This window comes from Equus asinus, chromosome 25 (genome assembly GCF_041296235.1).
Source record: "Equus asinus isolate D_3611 breed Donkey chromosome 25, EquAss-T2T_v2, whole genome shotgun sequence".
In the NCBI taxonomy this organism is placed as follows: Eukaryota; Metazoa; Chordata; class Mammalia; order Perissodactyla; family Equidae; genus Equus; species Equus asinus.
In genome coordinates, this window is record NC_091814.1 from 51,664,238 (window position 1) to 51,680,649 (window position 16,412).

A 16,412-nucleotide genomic window follows, 5' to 3' on the forward strand; every position below is an offset into this window, starting at 1 on the left:
CTCTTGATCATTACGAAAAATTTTAAAAGCCTCTAGGGGGCAGTACTACCATTTTCTGAAAACTATTGCCAGATGACCAAATATCAAGGCTGGGAACTCTGTAAGGATTTCCTCTCATCAGGAAGAAGCTGCAGCCCCTGAGCGGGCGGAGCGGGTATTCAGTACCTAAAGTAGTAACAATAACAACATGGTGTAAAATGCACTGCAAATTACCCAGAGCTGTTAAGTGGGATCTCATCACTTTGGCATTTATTTTTCTCTTCCTTTTAAAGCAGAATTCCAGGGGTGGGATGTGGTAATCCATGGTCTCTGGAGAATACTCTGTGCTGGACTGTGGTCAAGAATTAAGCATCATGTGACAGATCATCCTTGTGTTTCTTTTTTTAGCGACCTAGGAACATATGGAGTTTTCACAAATGCTGCATTTGACCCAAGCTCTTAAAGTAAGTTACCTATGAAGATATTTTTGAAAGAAATACAACAGTAAAAGAAAGAGGAAGAATATAAACCTTCACTTGTCTTTATACAATTATAGGTTAAATTTTAAGCATGTATTAAATTTTCAGGCCATGAAGGGAATCGTGTTGGCAGTAAGGGACAGGTATGGCAGTGGAGTGACAATAGAATGTGAGTTCATATAAGGATGTCCATTTCCTCTAGGATAGAAATGTTCTAGTAAGACATAACTTATTTCAGGTTGTATGACATTCCCATCAATGGCTGCTAGGTGGTATTGACACTGTAGCCTGGCTTGATAACTGGAAGTCATGGCTGCTGGAAAAATTTTACAGTCTTTTATGGAGCCAATCTCTTATGTGATCTGCTGGGAAAACAAAAATAATCTGACACCTCCTCTCTCCCAAAAAGCTCAGTGAATAGTTGAGTTTCCTAAGAAGAATAGTGTAGATGGCAGAACATCTGGATTCTAGAAAGAGATTATGTTGAGCCTCAGGAGATAGATATGATGGGAGCTTTCTTTTTTTCTTTAAGGAAAAAATAATTATTTTAATTTTTTTGTCTCGTTTTCAGAAACTGTCCTTTGAGTGGTCACCTCAATCAACTTCCACAGGATTCTATTTTTGAGTACCAGCTTTCCTACTAGACTTGATTTTAACTGCAGTGTAATTGCTGCAGTTTTCTGTAAATACTTGTGAATAAAAGACATGGAATTTCCTTTCGATTAGCTCTGAACCAGAGCAGAAGGATTGTACCACAAGCCCAAACTCTCCACCCACCATCCTTTCCTGTTCCACCTCTCCTCTTCCTCCAACATAAGGCTCAGACGCCAGGACTGGATGTTTCTGCAGTGGTCTGTGGACTTTGCCCTGGCTGTCACTGGAAATACCAATTAGCCAGAGACTGGAGCGTCTGACTCACCAGAAGACCAGACTGGGGGGGAATAAAATGCCTCTACTTTGTTGGAAGGCAGGCAGTGTCTTTGACTTGAAGGAATTCCCGCAAGGACTTCTGGGGTCTTCGGTGGTTGCTGCTTATGAAGCTTGTTAGGCCTCTGCTACAAGCCTTCCAGAGAAGCCTCTGGATGGTACCAGAGGCTGCAGACGATCAGGAATCAAGACACGAAGGCACACATCACCGCAGACCTTCCCTCTACCAGTCACTCTCTCCCTAAGGACTCAAAGACCAATATTCAAATGTGTAATTTGTGTAATTAAAAGGATTCTCCCCAAATGCCATGTTCTTCTATTTGATATTTTGTTTAATAAAGTCTTTGTTTGCCATCAATGTAATGCACAATTATGGTTGTCCCAATTACAGCTTGACCCTTCAGTCAGCAAATTTATATCATCCTACCCCCCACAAAGAGAAAATCAGAGAAGCAGAAAAACTCCTCATCACCTGAATGTTCTACAGGGAAGCACAGAGGTGTTGTGCATGTTCTTTTAATCACGTATTAATAAATAGGTCGTTGAAAGTTATAAGCGGTTATCTGGAACTGATGCAAAAAATAAAGTTGTCTTGTCTCCATGAAATGAGAGGCAATGAACACATCATGCAGACTGAATGACACGTAAGTTAACAGCAAAATGAAATGGCAAAACAGTCTAACTAAAGGTTACAAGAATTTTGGTAGTAACCCTGGGATTTAGGGACACAGTGCTTTGAAAAAGTTTCTCTGATACACTGCCATAGCATCTCTGACTGCTTATTTTCTGCCAGTCCCTAGGCTTGGTATTATAGGACAATGGTTATCAGCCCTGTCTTCTGAGTCAGAATCTGCATTTTGTAAAAAGTTCCCCTAGAAATTCTGATGGTTTACCAGCTTTGGGAACCACTGATATTGTAGATACAGAAGTGTAAGGCATTATTCCTGCTCTTGAATGGTTTATAATCTAGTTGGGGAGACAATAGACACCCACACAAAGTGATAGAAGGTAATCAAGATGAGCATATTTTTTTAGTGTTATAGGAGTTCATAAAATGGAAAAGTCAATTTGAGCCCAGAATCAAGGAAAACCTGGAACCCTGGTCGGACTTTAAAGAGTGAATAGCAAAGAGAAAGAGAATAAGCATTCTAAGTTGATAGAATAATATCAACAAAGGAGCAAAGACAGAAAATTGTGAATTTATTCCCACGAATTACAAGACAGAAGCTTGTAGGCATGCAGTTTCAGGGAACCCAGGACAAGTCATCATGATGCTTCAAACAAGATAATTCTCAGATTCTCTATCAACAGCAAAATAAGATCTTAAGGAGTGTGAAACAGCCAGATCCTCTGAGAAATACAAGGGGCCCTGGAGGCAGGAAAAATGCAGTCATTGTAATAAACATGTGCTATGTGCTTTCCACCTGCTAGGAATTACACACTTGAGAGTATCCTTTCATTCTCCCAACAACCCTATCAAGGAAAACTATTATTGTCATCCCTATTTTGCAGATGTCAAAACTGAGCTCCAGAGAGGTTGAGTAATTTATCCAAGATAATACAGCTAGTAGGTGGGATTGGAATCTGGTGTACTGATCCTTTCAGCCAAGCTCTTCAAGCCCTCTGCTCTGCTGCTGCCTTAGCTGACCACAGGCCCTTATCAAGACAGAGCCGTGCAGAGGTAGAAGTCAGTAAAGTGGTCCAGGCCAGCCGCCTGGTTCATGTGCTCATCCCCTTGCTTCTTCACCACCTGAAAATACAATACTTCTGTGCCCAATAACAGGGCATAGTACCCTTTCCTGAGATTGGAAGCAGAGTGAGCTGGGAGGGTACTGGGTCCCACTGCACTGGGAATTGCAGAGGGTCTAGCAAGTGTGAACTTCGCTGCAGGCAGGTTTTACGGTGGGTGGTGAGCAGCTACCTGCGTTCCAAGGGCAGAAATGCAGGAAAACACGCCCTTGGCTCCTGAATCCCTGGGCATTGTCCCGCCTGCTAGAGCCTCTGATCTCTGCCCTTTCTTCGCCTGTAATAAAACAGTCACTTATCTGGCTGCTCTCCCTAATACCTCTGGTCACTTGGGGCTGTGACCTAGCCAACCCCTGCCTGGAAAGGCCCCAGGAGGTGGGGACAGCCCGAGGCTGCTGCTGCCACTGCAGCGACTGGGGGAGCCGAAGGGAAGGAGGACGCTGCCACGCGCAGCCTCCGGGGCTCTGCAGCAGGGACAGCAGACTCGCCGGCGGCGCGAGCACAACGTGTGGCTGAGGCGGCTGCCCGGGTCCTGGGGTGGCGGCGGCGGGCAGGAGCAAGAGCGGAACCATGTTCCCAGGCTGCGCGCGCCTCTGGGTCCTGGTGGTTCTGGGCACCAGCTCTGCAGGCTGGGGGAGCCCAGGGGCCGAAGCAGCGCGGCTAAGGCAGTTCTACGTGGCTGCTCAGGGCATCAGCTGGAACTACCACCCAGAGCCCACAGGCCCGAGGTGAGGCAGGTGTGGCGTCCGGGTGGGCTTCTCTAGGGAGGATAATCTGTTTCCTTTAGGGGGTGTTCCCTTTGCAATTCCATGGTGTTTTTGTTTTTTACTTAAGGTAAGTAAACATAATTAATAGGAGAGTATAATGACTGAAATAAACTTGGTGGATGCTAATTTTACCTCCAATAATACAGATTATCATTCTGAGGATATAGACAATATTCAGTTTGATTGGCTAGATGAGGCTTTCAATAGTTTGTTGTTAATACAATTTTGTTAGCATGATTGATTGTCGGTTTAAAAATTGATTAGTTCAAAAGCACTACTCACTAACCCCCTTATTAGCCCTTCCTGCAAACTCCTGTTTCGGATTTTTCCAGTATTTTTGTGGAACTTCTAGTTATGTATTATTTATTTCATTCTCTACATAGTTTCATCTTCTAAAACTAAAAATATCCCCTTATACTTTATTATAAGCAGATTGTTTAATAACAATTGCCGTAATTTTGTTGTTTTCATATAAATGACTTTAAAACATCATCAGTCCAAAAAAATGCAACATTTTTGTTCTTTCACCTTTTTCCTGCTCCATGTGACTCTTCATTTTTCTCCCATTCTGAATCATTCCCGGGGCTATGGTCTACTCTGTCTATTTTGGTAGGGTCACTATTAAAAGGCATATGCAACTAAGAAGAGGTTTAAATAATAAAACTTTATCTTTGAGTTGCAAACTATTTTTCCTAATTGAAAGGTTGAAAAATAAGACTTCCCAGAAATTAAACAAATCATAGAATCTACTCAGTATTTCCAGTTAGTTATAATTTTATTTGTTTTAATGGTAAACTTCTTAGTGTGACTCAATTTTATTTAATTTTTTACTTAACATCACAGTTTAAATGATTGTGAAAGATGTGTTCCTCTTTTACAATTACAAAACCAAAGTGGTCAGCCAAGAAATAATATAATATTTTAAGAGTCTTTTGGTCTTGTAATCATAAGAAATCCCTCTTTTTAAAAATAATCATTTTAAATATTGCATTTCAAGGTGATCATCTAGGTCACACTCATACCCTTATAGAACTGCCATTAACTAAAAGCTCAAAGAAAACAGCAGTCTTTCCAATATTAATCTTTCCTACTCAAGGGTAGAACACTAACTTGGTTGCTGTTTTTCCTGTGGCACGTTTTGCTTGTGTTGGGAGTTTGTTTTTCCTTCTGTAGTTAATGCTGAAAATAATAAGCAGAATACTGGAGGTAGAACCACGTGGGGCAAAAGCCTGATTCCCATGGTGAGTCCATAGGGAGCCACGATTGGTCATCCCATCCTCTCATTCTGGCTGAGTTTCCAGGATTCTGGGAAGACTCATTCCTCTGGTATCAATTATTGAGTCAAAACTGTAAAATGATAATCCAGACCAACTGTCAATATTTTTGAACCTCAAATCATATCATTTCTCTCTAGTCCTTTCATATGAAAAGCCTAATGTGTATCTGGCTGTTTAAACTAAGAACTTGTTCTAAATTGAACCACACCTAGAGCTAAATGACACTCACTATAAGGAAATCAACATTACAAGTCCATCCTTGGCCAAAGTGTACTTTAGCACAAAGAAGAGATCTTTCCACTTATTTCATCAATATTAGCAGGACATGCCTTTTAGAGGTAAAATATATCTATTGTTCTTGCTCCAGGTCTGAGGTGAATGCTTTTGAAAATTTCCCTAAGGAAACTTACTCAATCACTTATATGTATGTAGTAACAGATATCGAAAAAAGTGCATATATATTTTCCCACCAGGGTTCTAGTTTTATGTGATTTTTATTATGAATAAGTCATCTTTAAACAGTCCTCATAAATGGAAAATTCATCACGTATATTGTTTGAATTCATGGTATCTTTAACTTTCTCTTCTGACAGCTTGTTGCCCAATAACCAATCAATTGTTCAATTCAAAATAGAGATGCTCAGTATGTGCAAACAGTATACACTAGCGAAAGATGTCAGGTAACACACCTCTCTTGAAATTATTCCACATAACAGATTGACTTTTCTTAGTAAATATTTTATACCATCATCCATATTCCGTCTATATTTAAAAATCTGGGGTGAACCGTTAGATTGGTAAAAACATCCAAAACCAAGAGCGACAAATGTCGGAGAGGTTGTGGAGAAAAAGGAACCCTCGTACACTGTTGGTGGGAAGGCAAACTGGTACAGCCACTATGGAAAACAGTATGGAGATTTCTCAAAAAGTTAAAAATAGAAATACCCTATGACCCAGCCATCCCATTACTGGGTATCTATCCTAAGAACCTGAAATCAGAAATCCCAAGAGTCCCTTGCACCCCTATGTTCATTGCAGCATTATTTACAATAGCCAAGACGTGGAACCAACCTACATGCGCAGAAACTGATGATTGGATAAAGAAGATATGGTATATATACACAATGGAATACTACTCAGCCATAAAAAAAGACAAAATTGGCCCATTCGCAGCAACGTGGATGGACCTCGAGGGTATTATGTTAAGCGAAATAAGCCAGTCAGAGAAAGACGAACTCTATATGACTCCACTCATAGGTGCAAGTTAGTATATTGACAAGGAGATCTGATCGGTGGTTACCAGGGAAAAGGGGGGGTGGGGGGAGGGCACAAAGGGGGAAGTGGTGTACCCACAACATGACTAACAAAAATGTACAACTGAAATCTCACAAGGTTGTAATCTATCATAACATTAATAAAAAAAATAATCTGGGGTGAAGAAAGGGGGTTACTTTTCAATTATACTGAAAAAAATAAATAAAAATGGACTTTCACATTAGGGACAAAAACTAGCATATAGGATTCTTGGCCTCTAACAACTCTAAGTCATTTAATTCCTTTTCAACTTCCATGTTTTATCCTCCTACTTTCCCCACACCCTAAGCACCAGTTCCTCTACCAAGTGGTTGTGTACTTTCTACTTGAATGCTTCCAGTGACTGAGAACTCAATACCTTCAATAGCTAGCCATTCCAAAAATTACTTCCTCCTGTCTCATTTAATTCTGCCCATAAATAGTAACAGAGTTCTTGTGGCCCACATTTTAAAAATTACGAGGGTTACTACAGTGTCAGATTTTTCCACTTTCTGGGAAAACCTGATGGCTCAAACCCAACTCTTACTACAGTTATAAAATATTACTAGCTAACAGGCATTGAATGTTTACAGTGTGCCAGCTCTAAGCCCCTTCAGGTTTCAACATTTAGTACTCGTTACAATTCTCTGAGGGAGATTCAGCTGTCATTCCCGTCTCACAATTGAGAAAACTGAGGCACAAATGGGTTAAGTAAACTTTTCAGAGCTACTGTGTGTAGTTAATAAGGGGCAGACACAGAATTCAGACTCAGACCCTCGGAATCCACACCCAGTTCTCTCTGCCACCGTGCAATACGGAAATCACAGCAAATGTGGCTCGACTGCCACTCCGTTATGCCCTGATTGTGGTTGGGCCGCTCTCTCTGGATTAGGACACGTAACAAGCCAATCCGGTCAACTGGTTTAGAATCTGTAAGAAATTTTCTCCAGTTCTCTTCTCTTTACCTCTATCTTTGAGTGTAAGATGAAGATAGGAACTATGTGCCCATCTTTAGAGACAGAAGAAAAAGGCAGGAAATTATCCCAGTATTTATTCTCCCTGCCTCCCTCCCTCTGAATTCTTTACTATGAAAACAGTAGTTTCACCTTCATGAGTCTTGGCTCTGACGTTTATCAACTGTTGCTCCTCAGACAAGTTACTTAAACTTTCCGAGACACAGTTTTTCAGTTATTCGTTTGTTTCCAATACGAATCCCAGGGCTTTTTACTCTATTAGCCATCCCTAATTTTTCAACTAGAAATAGGGTCCACCAAATCAACAGTTCTTTACAATGTTCCCCAGTAGCGTAAAACTGTATTTCTTTGATGAGTTGAAAAACAGCTCACATATTTATTCATAAAGGACTTGGTCATATCTTTATCATTTAAAATCTAAGCCTAAAATTTGGGATCACACTACAATCTTGGGTTCTTTTTTATGAAATTGATTCTGAGTCATAGGATTAAGGCAGCCAAAATTTGTGAAAGAATGGTTATCACAATAGAATATTCTCTTTTTTTGTGAGGAAGATTGGCCCTGAGCTAACACCTGTTGTCAATCTTCCTCTTTTTGCTTGAGGAAGATTGTCACCGAGCTAACACCTGTGCCAATCTTCCTCTATTTTATGTGCAATGCTGCCACAGTGTGGCTTAATGAGCGGTGCTAGGTCTGTGCCCAGGATCCAAACCCATGAACCCGAGGCCACCAAAGCAGAGTGTGCGAACTTAACCGCTACAGCACGGGGCCGACCCCACAATAGAATATTCTTGAAGAGACCAATAGTTATTTTATTAACTTCACCTAATGTCTATATTTATAAAACCTACAGTTTCTGAAATGCAATTAAAAATACTGTTATTCCTACTACAACTCTGAGCACATGAGAGAGCTATCCTTGTTTTGCAATGTGAGAAGTGGACGCCACATATGTCTAATTAGTTTTGGTGTTTTATTTCCAGTTTGAATCCTTTTGCAACTTCCTTTAAGAAAATTGTCTATAGAGAGTATGAAGCATATTTTAAGAAAGAAAAGCCACGATCTAGAACTTCAGGTAAGCCTAAAATATGTTTATTAATTTTAAAGATAACTGTCTATAAATATTTGACATTCATATGTATCTAAAATATCCATTTAGTGATATTTTATAGAAATGCATGTTTTTGTTGTTTTTAACCAGTACAGGCTAAATAATTTGTAAGGCCCCTTTTTCATATTATTGAGCTTTTCAAAACAGTGGCACCAAAGCATTAAGCCAAGTAGGGGACCCTGCTGAGCACTGGGCCCTGTGCAATTGCCCCGGTCATGTACCCATGATGCCAGCTGTTTTTAACCTTGATCAAAGAGCTCAAAAAAACTTTTAAGTGTTTGAATTTTTATTCATTCATCTAACAAACTATGATTGAGCACCTGCTATGGGCTGGGCATTGAACTAGGCACTGTGGATGCCACGGTGGACAAGACAGGCTCATACCCCATCTCCCTGAAGCTTATGGTCTAGTTTAATGAGTGCAGATGAGCCTTAGCACATGATCTTCTGCTTCCGACTGCCTCCCTAGACTCATTCAAAGGAACTATATATGGCTGATTCTTTTGCTGCTATCTTTCTTATCTCTTCTCCTGTTTTATTTTGTGTGATGTACACAATAGCCATCATTTTTAAAGAAAATCTCTTTTCTTCCTCATCTCTTCTTTAGTCCAGGAAAGTAGGTTGGATGGACTTCTGAGATCTTAAATGCCAGACCATATTTCACAAGAAGGATAGAGGCCATTAAGAGAGAATTTCCTTTAATTGGGTCCGCTGGTCAATAATTCACTCATCCTTCCCCCAGACCGGGTGTAGACCCGTCGTCTTTCTTGGACTCGTCCTTCTGCCTGTTATTCATCAGTTCTCCTCCCTCCTTTGATCTCGCTTTAGCTTTAACCTTCCCTTGACTACAGCCTTTCCTTCAGTCAAAAATCAACATAAAACAAAACAAAACTATGTTCAGGTTAACCCCCTTCTAAATAAAAATCTCCCCTTGACTCTGTCTGCCTTTCCCTTTTTTCTCTTTTCCGTCACTGCCAATTTCCTATATGAGTAGTCCATTTCATTCTTACTATATTGTTTCCTCTCCATACAGTCCCTCCCTAATCCACTCTAATGTGAGTCCACCAAAATCACTCTCAGAAAAGGGTACCCAGGACCTCTAGGCTGCCAGAGCCCATGGTTTCTTTCCAGTTCTTTCCCCACTTGATATTATAGACATCTAATGCTCCCCCTTCTTGAAACTCTGTCTTTAGCTGGTTCCCTTGCATCACTTCCCCTGGTGAATGGAAGTGAAATGAAAGTAAATGGAAGATGAGGACATGGAAGCAGGAGGAACTTAGAGATAACTCTTTCCTGAAACTTGGCTCCAAATGGGAGGAGAGACAGGGTAGTCCTGGAAGAGATGAGAGGTTTAAGGATGTTTTGAAGTTTTATAAAAAAGGAATACACTGACTTAAAAATATCTAAGTGCTCAAGAGAAGAATCCAATAGAAAAGGAGAGGATGAAGACATCTGAGAGAGAATAACTGATGGAGCCAGACTTAGAAAAAACAGGAAGTGATGGGAGTCAAAGCTTGGCATGGATCAGCCTGTTAGAAGAGATAGTACCTTCACTGAGGGTCGGGCAGTCAGGTTACTAATAAAACTAAGTTTGTAGTTGTAGGCAGGAAGTTAAAGGATCTCCTGTCCTCTGTCACAGTGTCTAGTCATTTTCATAACTCCAGCTCCAAGCTTAGTGTATACTATGATACTTAGGAACTATTTAATTAAATTAAATTGTAGGTGGGTCAAGGGAAAATGACCTGGGAAACATATTTATTAGGCTTAGGAAAAGAGGAATTGGGCAGGTAATTAGAGCCCTGCCTTTTGCAAACTGAATTAACTGAATTTGAACATCTGTGCTGTGTAAGCCATTGTGCTGAGCACCATAAGTGATGGAAAGGACCAGTGCTAGGCTGGAGACTGTCTTTTAAGCAATAAGGAGGCATTGCTAATCTTTGAAGAGGAGAGTACTAAGATCTAAATCCTTTGAGATAATTAACTTTTGGAGTGGTTTCCTGATTCAGCCTCATTAATTAAAACTAAGGTTGATAGTGGATTTATGTTTAAGCCCTATGCACTTAAAACATCACCTTTCTGTTAACCCCAGTGTATCTCATAACATGTCTGTTTTATGTGAACTCTGAGGCACGTTAGCATCCATTTTGATGAAGCCTCTTCCTAAAATCCCAAAGTTGCTTAACTGTGATATCTGGAGGCCCAGGGTGGTATCTTATTCATCTTTGTACCCCCCTATAGTAGTTGATACAAGGAGGCAAACCTGGTGTAAAGGAGAAGCCTCTGATTTTGAATGAGATCTGGATTTGAGCACTGCCCTTGACTTTGTGACCCTCTCCATTGCTGGGTTAGTTCTGTGTCATTTGTACCTTTCCTCTACTTCCTGCTCCATCCATCTGGTGGGTATGATTCTAGCTGAGCCCTGAACAAGTCATGTGCCCCGCTTCTGCAGCATGAGCCCAGAGGCTGGGCTGCAGGACTGGAGGTCTGAAGACAACTGTCCATTGAGGTCTGTGGACATGTGGACAGGCAGAGGGGCCGGGCTCATTTTCAGGAAGCCTGTCTTGCACTTTAAAATGGCTGGTTTTGAGTCCCTGCATCTCTTCAAGGAAGATTATGAAATGTTTGTCCCTGAAGGGGTTTTAAACTAGCTGCCACAATGGGCTTCTTTGTGATCTGTAATGCCTTATTCACCTGCGAGCAGGGATTGGATTAACTGCCTCCTGCAGTCCTTTTCAACTCCCAAACTGCATGAAATTGGGTACTTGCTGTGCTGCTACCTTCCTGGGACCGCAAGATAGGCCACTCCTTCCCCCAGTTCGGCTTTGGGCACTGAGGAGAGGGTGGGAAAGGTCAAGGCCATCTGGCTGCTGGAGGAACTAAACAGCAGCTCCAACAACATTCAACCGTGCCTTTGTCTACATGCATGAAGGTATTTGGTTTGCATTTATGGAACCATCCTTTTGTTTTGCTTTAATTCTGGAGAAGTAAAAAGGGAGGCTAAAGAAACACTCCAAACCATTCATTGCAGTAAGAGATCTTATTAGGTTAAATAACTTAGACTTATTCTGGGCATCTGGCATTTGCAGCCATGTGATGCCAACAAACAAATCAACCAAGCAAGGCAACCATGGCAACAAAGTACAGTGCACAACATGACAGCACAGTCAGGTCCATGTTGGGCTCATGGGCATCCCAGGCAGGTGGGAGCAGCCAGTTGGGGCTTCTGTCCGGGAGCTGGGACCTCAGGCAGCAGCGAAAAGAAAGGGGTCAGCCAGTGGAGTCAGATGTGGTCAGGAGTCAAAAATGGTGTAGACATTGGGACTATTCCAGGAAAGTGGGGGGTCTGAACATGCCCTGCAGGAGGTGGTAGTGAAAGCTTTGGTTCAGGACTCCATAGACCTGAGTTCTAGTCCCAGCAATGCCACCCAATCACTGACTGATCTTGGGCAAGCCACCCTCCCCACTCCACTTCCCAGGCTTTGTAACCATCTCTAAAATGAGGAGTGAACTCTGTGACTTCCATGGTCCTGTGCAGAGCTAACATAAAAACAAACAAACAAAAACCTGGAGGCACAGATCAGTATCAGCTCTAGGCCTGGGAGTTCAGTGAAAGAAATAGGACAACAGCGGATGGAAAGATAGGAGTTGGGGAAGATAGGATCTCTGTCTCAGCGATCTGTTTCCCATTGCTCATAGGAAAATAGTTTCCTATCGCTGCTGCAACAAATTGCCACAGACTTAGCAGCTTAAAACAACACAAATTTATTACCTTATAGCTCTTGAAGACAGAAGTCCAAAATGAATTTCTCTGGGTTAAAATCAAGTTGTTGACAGAGCTCTGTTCCTCCTGGAAGCTCTAGGGGAGAATCATTTTCTTACCTTTTCAGTTACGAGAAGCCACCTGCATTCATGGCCTCATGGCCCCTTCCTCCATCTTCAATGCCAGCAGGGTAGCATCTTCCAATAGCTAACTCAGATTCTCCTGCATCCCTGTAATAAGGACCCTTGTGATTACATTGGGCCCACCTGGATAATCCAGGAAACTCAATCTCCTTAACTTAATCACACCCGCAGAGTCCCTTTTGCCATATAAGGTAGCATATTCACAGATCCCGAGAATTGGGGACATAGACACCTTGGGTGTCTACCACACCCATCAAACAAAACCCTCCCACTGTGTCCTCCATTTCAGAGAATGGTACTCTCATCCACCCAGCCTCCCCACCAGACCCTCACCTGCCATCCATGGCAACTTGACCTCCCTCACCCTCCACCTCATATCCAATCCATCAAGTCCTGACAATTTGATCTCTTAAATAACACCCTAATATGTTCTCTCCGCAACATCTCCACTGCCACGACCTTAAACTAAGTCACCAACATCTCTCTCCTGGAGCCTTCTATCTGTTCTCTCAGCAGCCACTCTGGTTTCTCCCCATATCATCTTCCACAAACGCAGCCAGAGATTTAAAAACCAAAATCTGGTCCATGTTGCACCACTGCTAAAATTCTTTAATGGTTTCTAGATACTCTTAGGTTAAAGGCAAACTCTAAGAGGTCTACGAGGCCCTGCATGACTGGGCCTCTGATCATGCCTTCAGTTTCACTTCCCTGTGGCCATCTGTCAGATCTCTGAATAGGCCAAGTTTTCTGGCACCCCAGGACCTTTGCACATGCTATTTCCACTCCCTGGAATGCCCTTGCCCATCCCTTTGCCTCTTTGCCTTTGGACGTCAGTTAAAGCAACCCTTCCTCAGGGAAGCATTTCCCAACCCTGATCCCCTCCCTGCCTCCAAGATTAGACTAATCAAATGCTCTTCACTTACAACAGTTTGTAATTAAATATTTGTGGGAGCATTTGTTAAAATCTGGTTTTCCTACTATTTTATAGGCAGGGACTGCATCTATTATACTCATTATTGCAATTTTGATATGTAGGATAATGTGGGCACACAATATTTGGTGAATTAATGAATGAATATGAGGTGGGGGTGCAATACAAAGAGGTGGTTAAAAGCGCAGTATCTAGAGTCAGATAGATTTAAGTTTAAATCATGGCTCTGCCTCTAATTAGCTGTAAAATATTGGGCAAGACATTTAAACTCTCTGAGGCTCAGTTTCCTCATCTGTAAAATGAGGCTCTTAATGTCTAGCTTAACGATTAGTTGGGAGGATTAACGTAAGGACTTACAGTGGTCGGATCTACTCAGGGGGACAATGAGTGGAGGTCCTATTTTAATTATCATTGCCGCTGCAAACGAATGCTGGTTGAACTCTGTGACTGCTGTAGCTTCCTTCTCCTGCTCCTGTGGTTCCTAATGGGCAGAAGCCAACCCCACAAGAGTTTACGGATGGCTTGGAAGTGAGAGCAGTCAATTCCTTTCACTTGTCTGAGAAAGAGCTATTGGTGACAGGTTCTCAAGCTTTAAAGGACATCAGAATCACTCAGGAGCACATATTAAAAATGTAGATTCCCACCTCCACCTCCAGAGACTTGGAAGTGTTGGGGTTGAGACGGTACTTGGAAATCTGCCTTCTAGTTGGAACCCGGGTGATTCTGATGCAGAGAATCCAAGGGCTACACTTTGTGAAATTCTAGTATACGATTCTTCGAAACCCTCACTCAGATAGCAACTCTTTCCCTAGCTGCCCAGACGGAACTGCTCCTTCACCCTCTCTGCCCATGTAGCACTTTGCCCATGTCTCGGCAGCAGCTCCTACAGTATGTCTATCTCCACATTAGCTTGTGAGCTCCTTGAGGACAGGCACGGTGTCTTATCTAGCCATATGGCCCCAGGACCTCGCATAGGGCCTGTAGTAAGTGAAACCTTGCTCTTGATTTCTGCATCCCTAAACTGCTGTCCTTGCTGTGTTCCCCACTGAAGTAACTGAGAACATTATTTACCCAGATCAAAAACCTCGGGGTCATCCTTGACTTCTCTCTCTCAAGTGCCACATCCAAGCTGTCAGTAAATCCTGCTGGCTCTACCTTCAAAATGTCCAGAATCCAACTTCTCCTCACCACTTCACTCCTACACACACTGGCCCAATATACTGTTGTCTCATGTCTATACCACCTGGTCCCCTGCTTCCACTCTCGTCTCTATACAGACCATTCTCTACACAGCAGCTGGGATGAAATTTTTCATTTTTTTTTTAAGGGTGAACTTGTGAAACATATCAGACCATGTCTCTGTTGCACAGAGCTCCAGCGATTTCCCATTTCACTCAGTAGAAAATCCAAAGTCCTTACCGTGGCCCATAGAGCCTGACGTGACCTGCCCCTCACCCTCATCTGTCTCACTCTGCCCACACTGTTTTCCTTACCATTCTTTGGATCCATCAGGCTCACTCCTGCCTCAGGGCCTCTGAACTTGCCTCAGGGCCAGAGAACGGTGCGATTTGCTTCCTTGCTTCATTTAGGTCTCTGAGGTGTCCCACCCAGAGAGATCTAACCAGCCAGTCACCCCCCCTCATATCACCCTGTGTAACTGAAAATGAACATCTTTCTTTTCTTGACCAAAGACAGCAGTCTCTAAGGAATGACAGTGGGTCAGAATGGCATGGACATGGTCAGAACTATTTCTCCTACTCTCTTGACTTGCTTTGGGCCCAAGCCAAGTGTTTCTACCTTCCTGTCCTTATCTGACTGTGCATAATGTAGAGTTGATGAGCTGGCAAAGCCTTCCAGATTGAAGACCAGCAGGTCGACCTCAGGACCAGGAGGAACGACGGCAGTCTCTTGTGTGGTTTTCTGTGTGTTTTTCTTGCTTAGCAGCTCTGTCTTTGGTAATGCTGAACACAGACATATTTTAAATCCTTGTTCCACAGGACTTCTTGGGCCTACTTTATATGCTGAAGTTGGAGACATCATGAAAGTTCACTTTAAGAATAAGGCAGACAAGCCCTTAAGCATCCATCCTCAAGGAATTAAGTACAGTAAATTCTCAGAAGGTAAGAGGAAATTACTATCCCTCTGACAAGGGAAAATGTACAACTCTTTAACACCAGTGTCAAACGTTTAAAACCATACTGTTAACCACATGTCAGAGAACTCTCCCTTCCTGCAACTGATGATTATAAAAATTATTGCCTTTGTAAGTTTTAGAGAGGAAAATGTAAAAGCTCTGGAGGCATCTAGGCCTCAGTCTTTCACTGTGTTCTTGTTCCTTAACAGTTGAATGAACGAGTAACCTAATCTTTCTGAATTCCAATTTGTTTATATGTAAAATGAGAACAATAATACATAGATTGTAAGATGGCAGGGGTCAGCAAATTTTTCTGTGAAGGGCCGGATCGTAAATATTTTTGACTTTTTGGACCATGGCATCTCTGTTCAACAGCTCAACTCTACCTTTTAGCACAAAAGCAGCCATAGACAATATGTAAATGAATGAGCATGTCTGTGTCTCAATAAAACTTTATTTACAAAAACAGGCACTAGCTGGATTTGGCCCACAAGCCATAGTTTGACATAGTGACGTAGGACTAGCCTGACATAGGGCTAGCCTGGCACATAGATAAGATTGAATAAGTGGTATTTTGTGGTGGTGGTGGTAGTAGAAGTAGTATTAAAATGTTGGACACAGTGAAGAACATAAGCTTTGAAGACAGACTTAGGTTCAAATTCCAGCAGGATCATTTCTGGTTTTATGACCTTAGCATTTCTGAGCCTCAGTTTTCTCATCTATAAAATGGCAATGGTTGTACCGACTCTGTAAGATTGCTTTGAGGATTAAATGAGATCATTTAGGGAGTGTGCTAAACGTGGGTCCTGGAACCTGGTAAGCCCTCAATAAATGATGACAACAGTGATGATGATAATGATGACAATGATGGTGAAGATCATGAAGATGGT

General features: G+C 42.1%; 2 protein-coding genes across 4 annotated transcripts in view; both read left to right on the forward strand.

Annotated features, from left to right (window-relative positions):
• Positions 1–1,743, forward strand: part of SELP (selectin P) — a 46,527-nt gene extending 44,784 nt beyond the window's left edge. For all 3 annotated transcript variants that reach the window (XM_014845147.3, XM_070498006.1, XM_014845148.3), the window contains 2 exons: positions 388–443; positions 1,030–1,743. In XM_014845147.3, coding sequence (XP_014700633.3) covers positions 388–442 — 55 coding nt within the window. In that variant the 3' untranslated portion in view covers position 443; positions 1,030–1,743. The remainder of the gene's footprint in view (positions 1–387; positions 444–1,029) is intronic.
• Positions 1,744–3,542: 1,799 nt separating this feature from the next.
• F5 (coagulation factor V) overlaps positions 3,543–16,412 on the forward strand; it is an 80,331-nt gene continuing 67,461 nt past the window's right edge. The window contains exons 1-3 of the mRNA XM_014845145.3: positions 3,543–3,859; positions 8,427–8,518; positions 15,386–15,508. Coding sequence (XP_014700631.3) covers positions 3,702–3,859; positions 8,427–8,518; positions 15,386–15,508 — 373 coding nt within the window. The 5' untranslated portion in view covers positions 3,543–3,701. The remainder of the gene's footprint in view (positions 3,860–8,426; positions 8,519–15,385; positions 15,509–16,412) is intronic.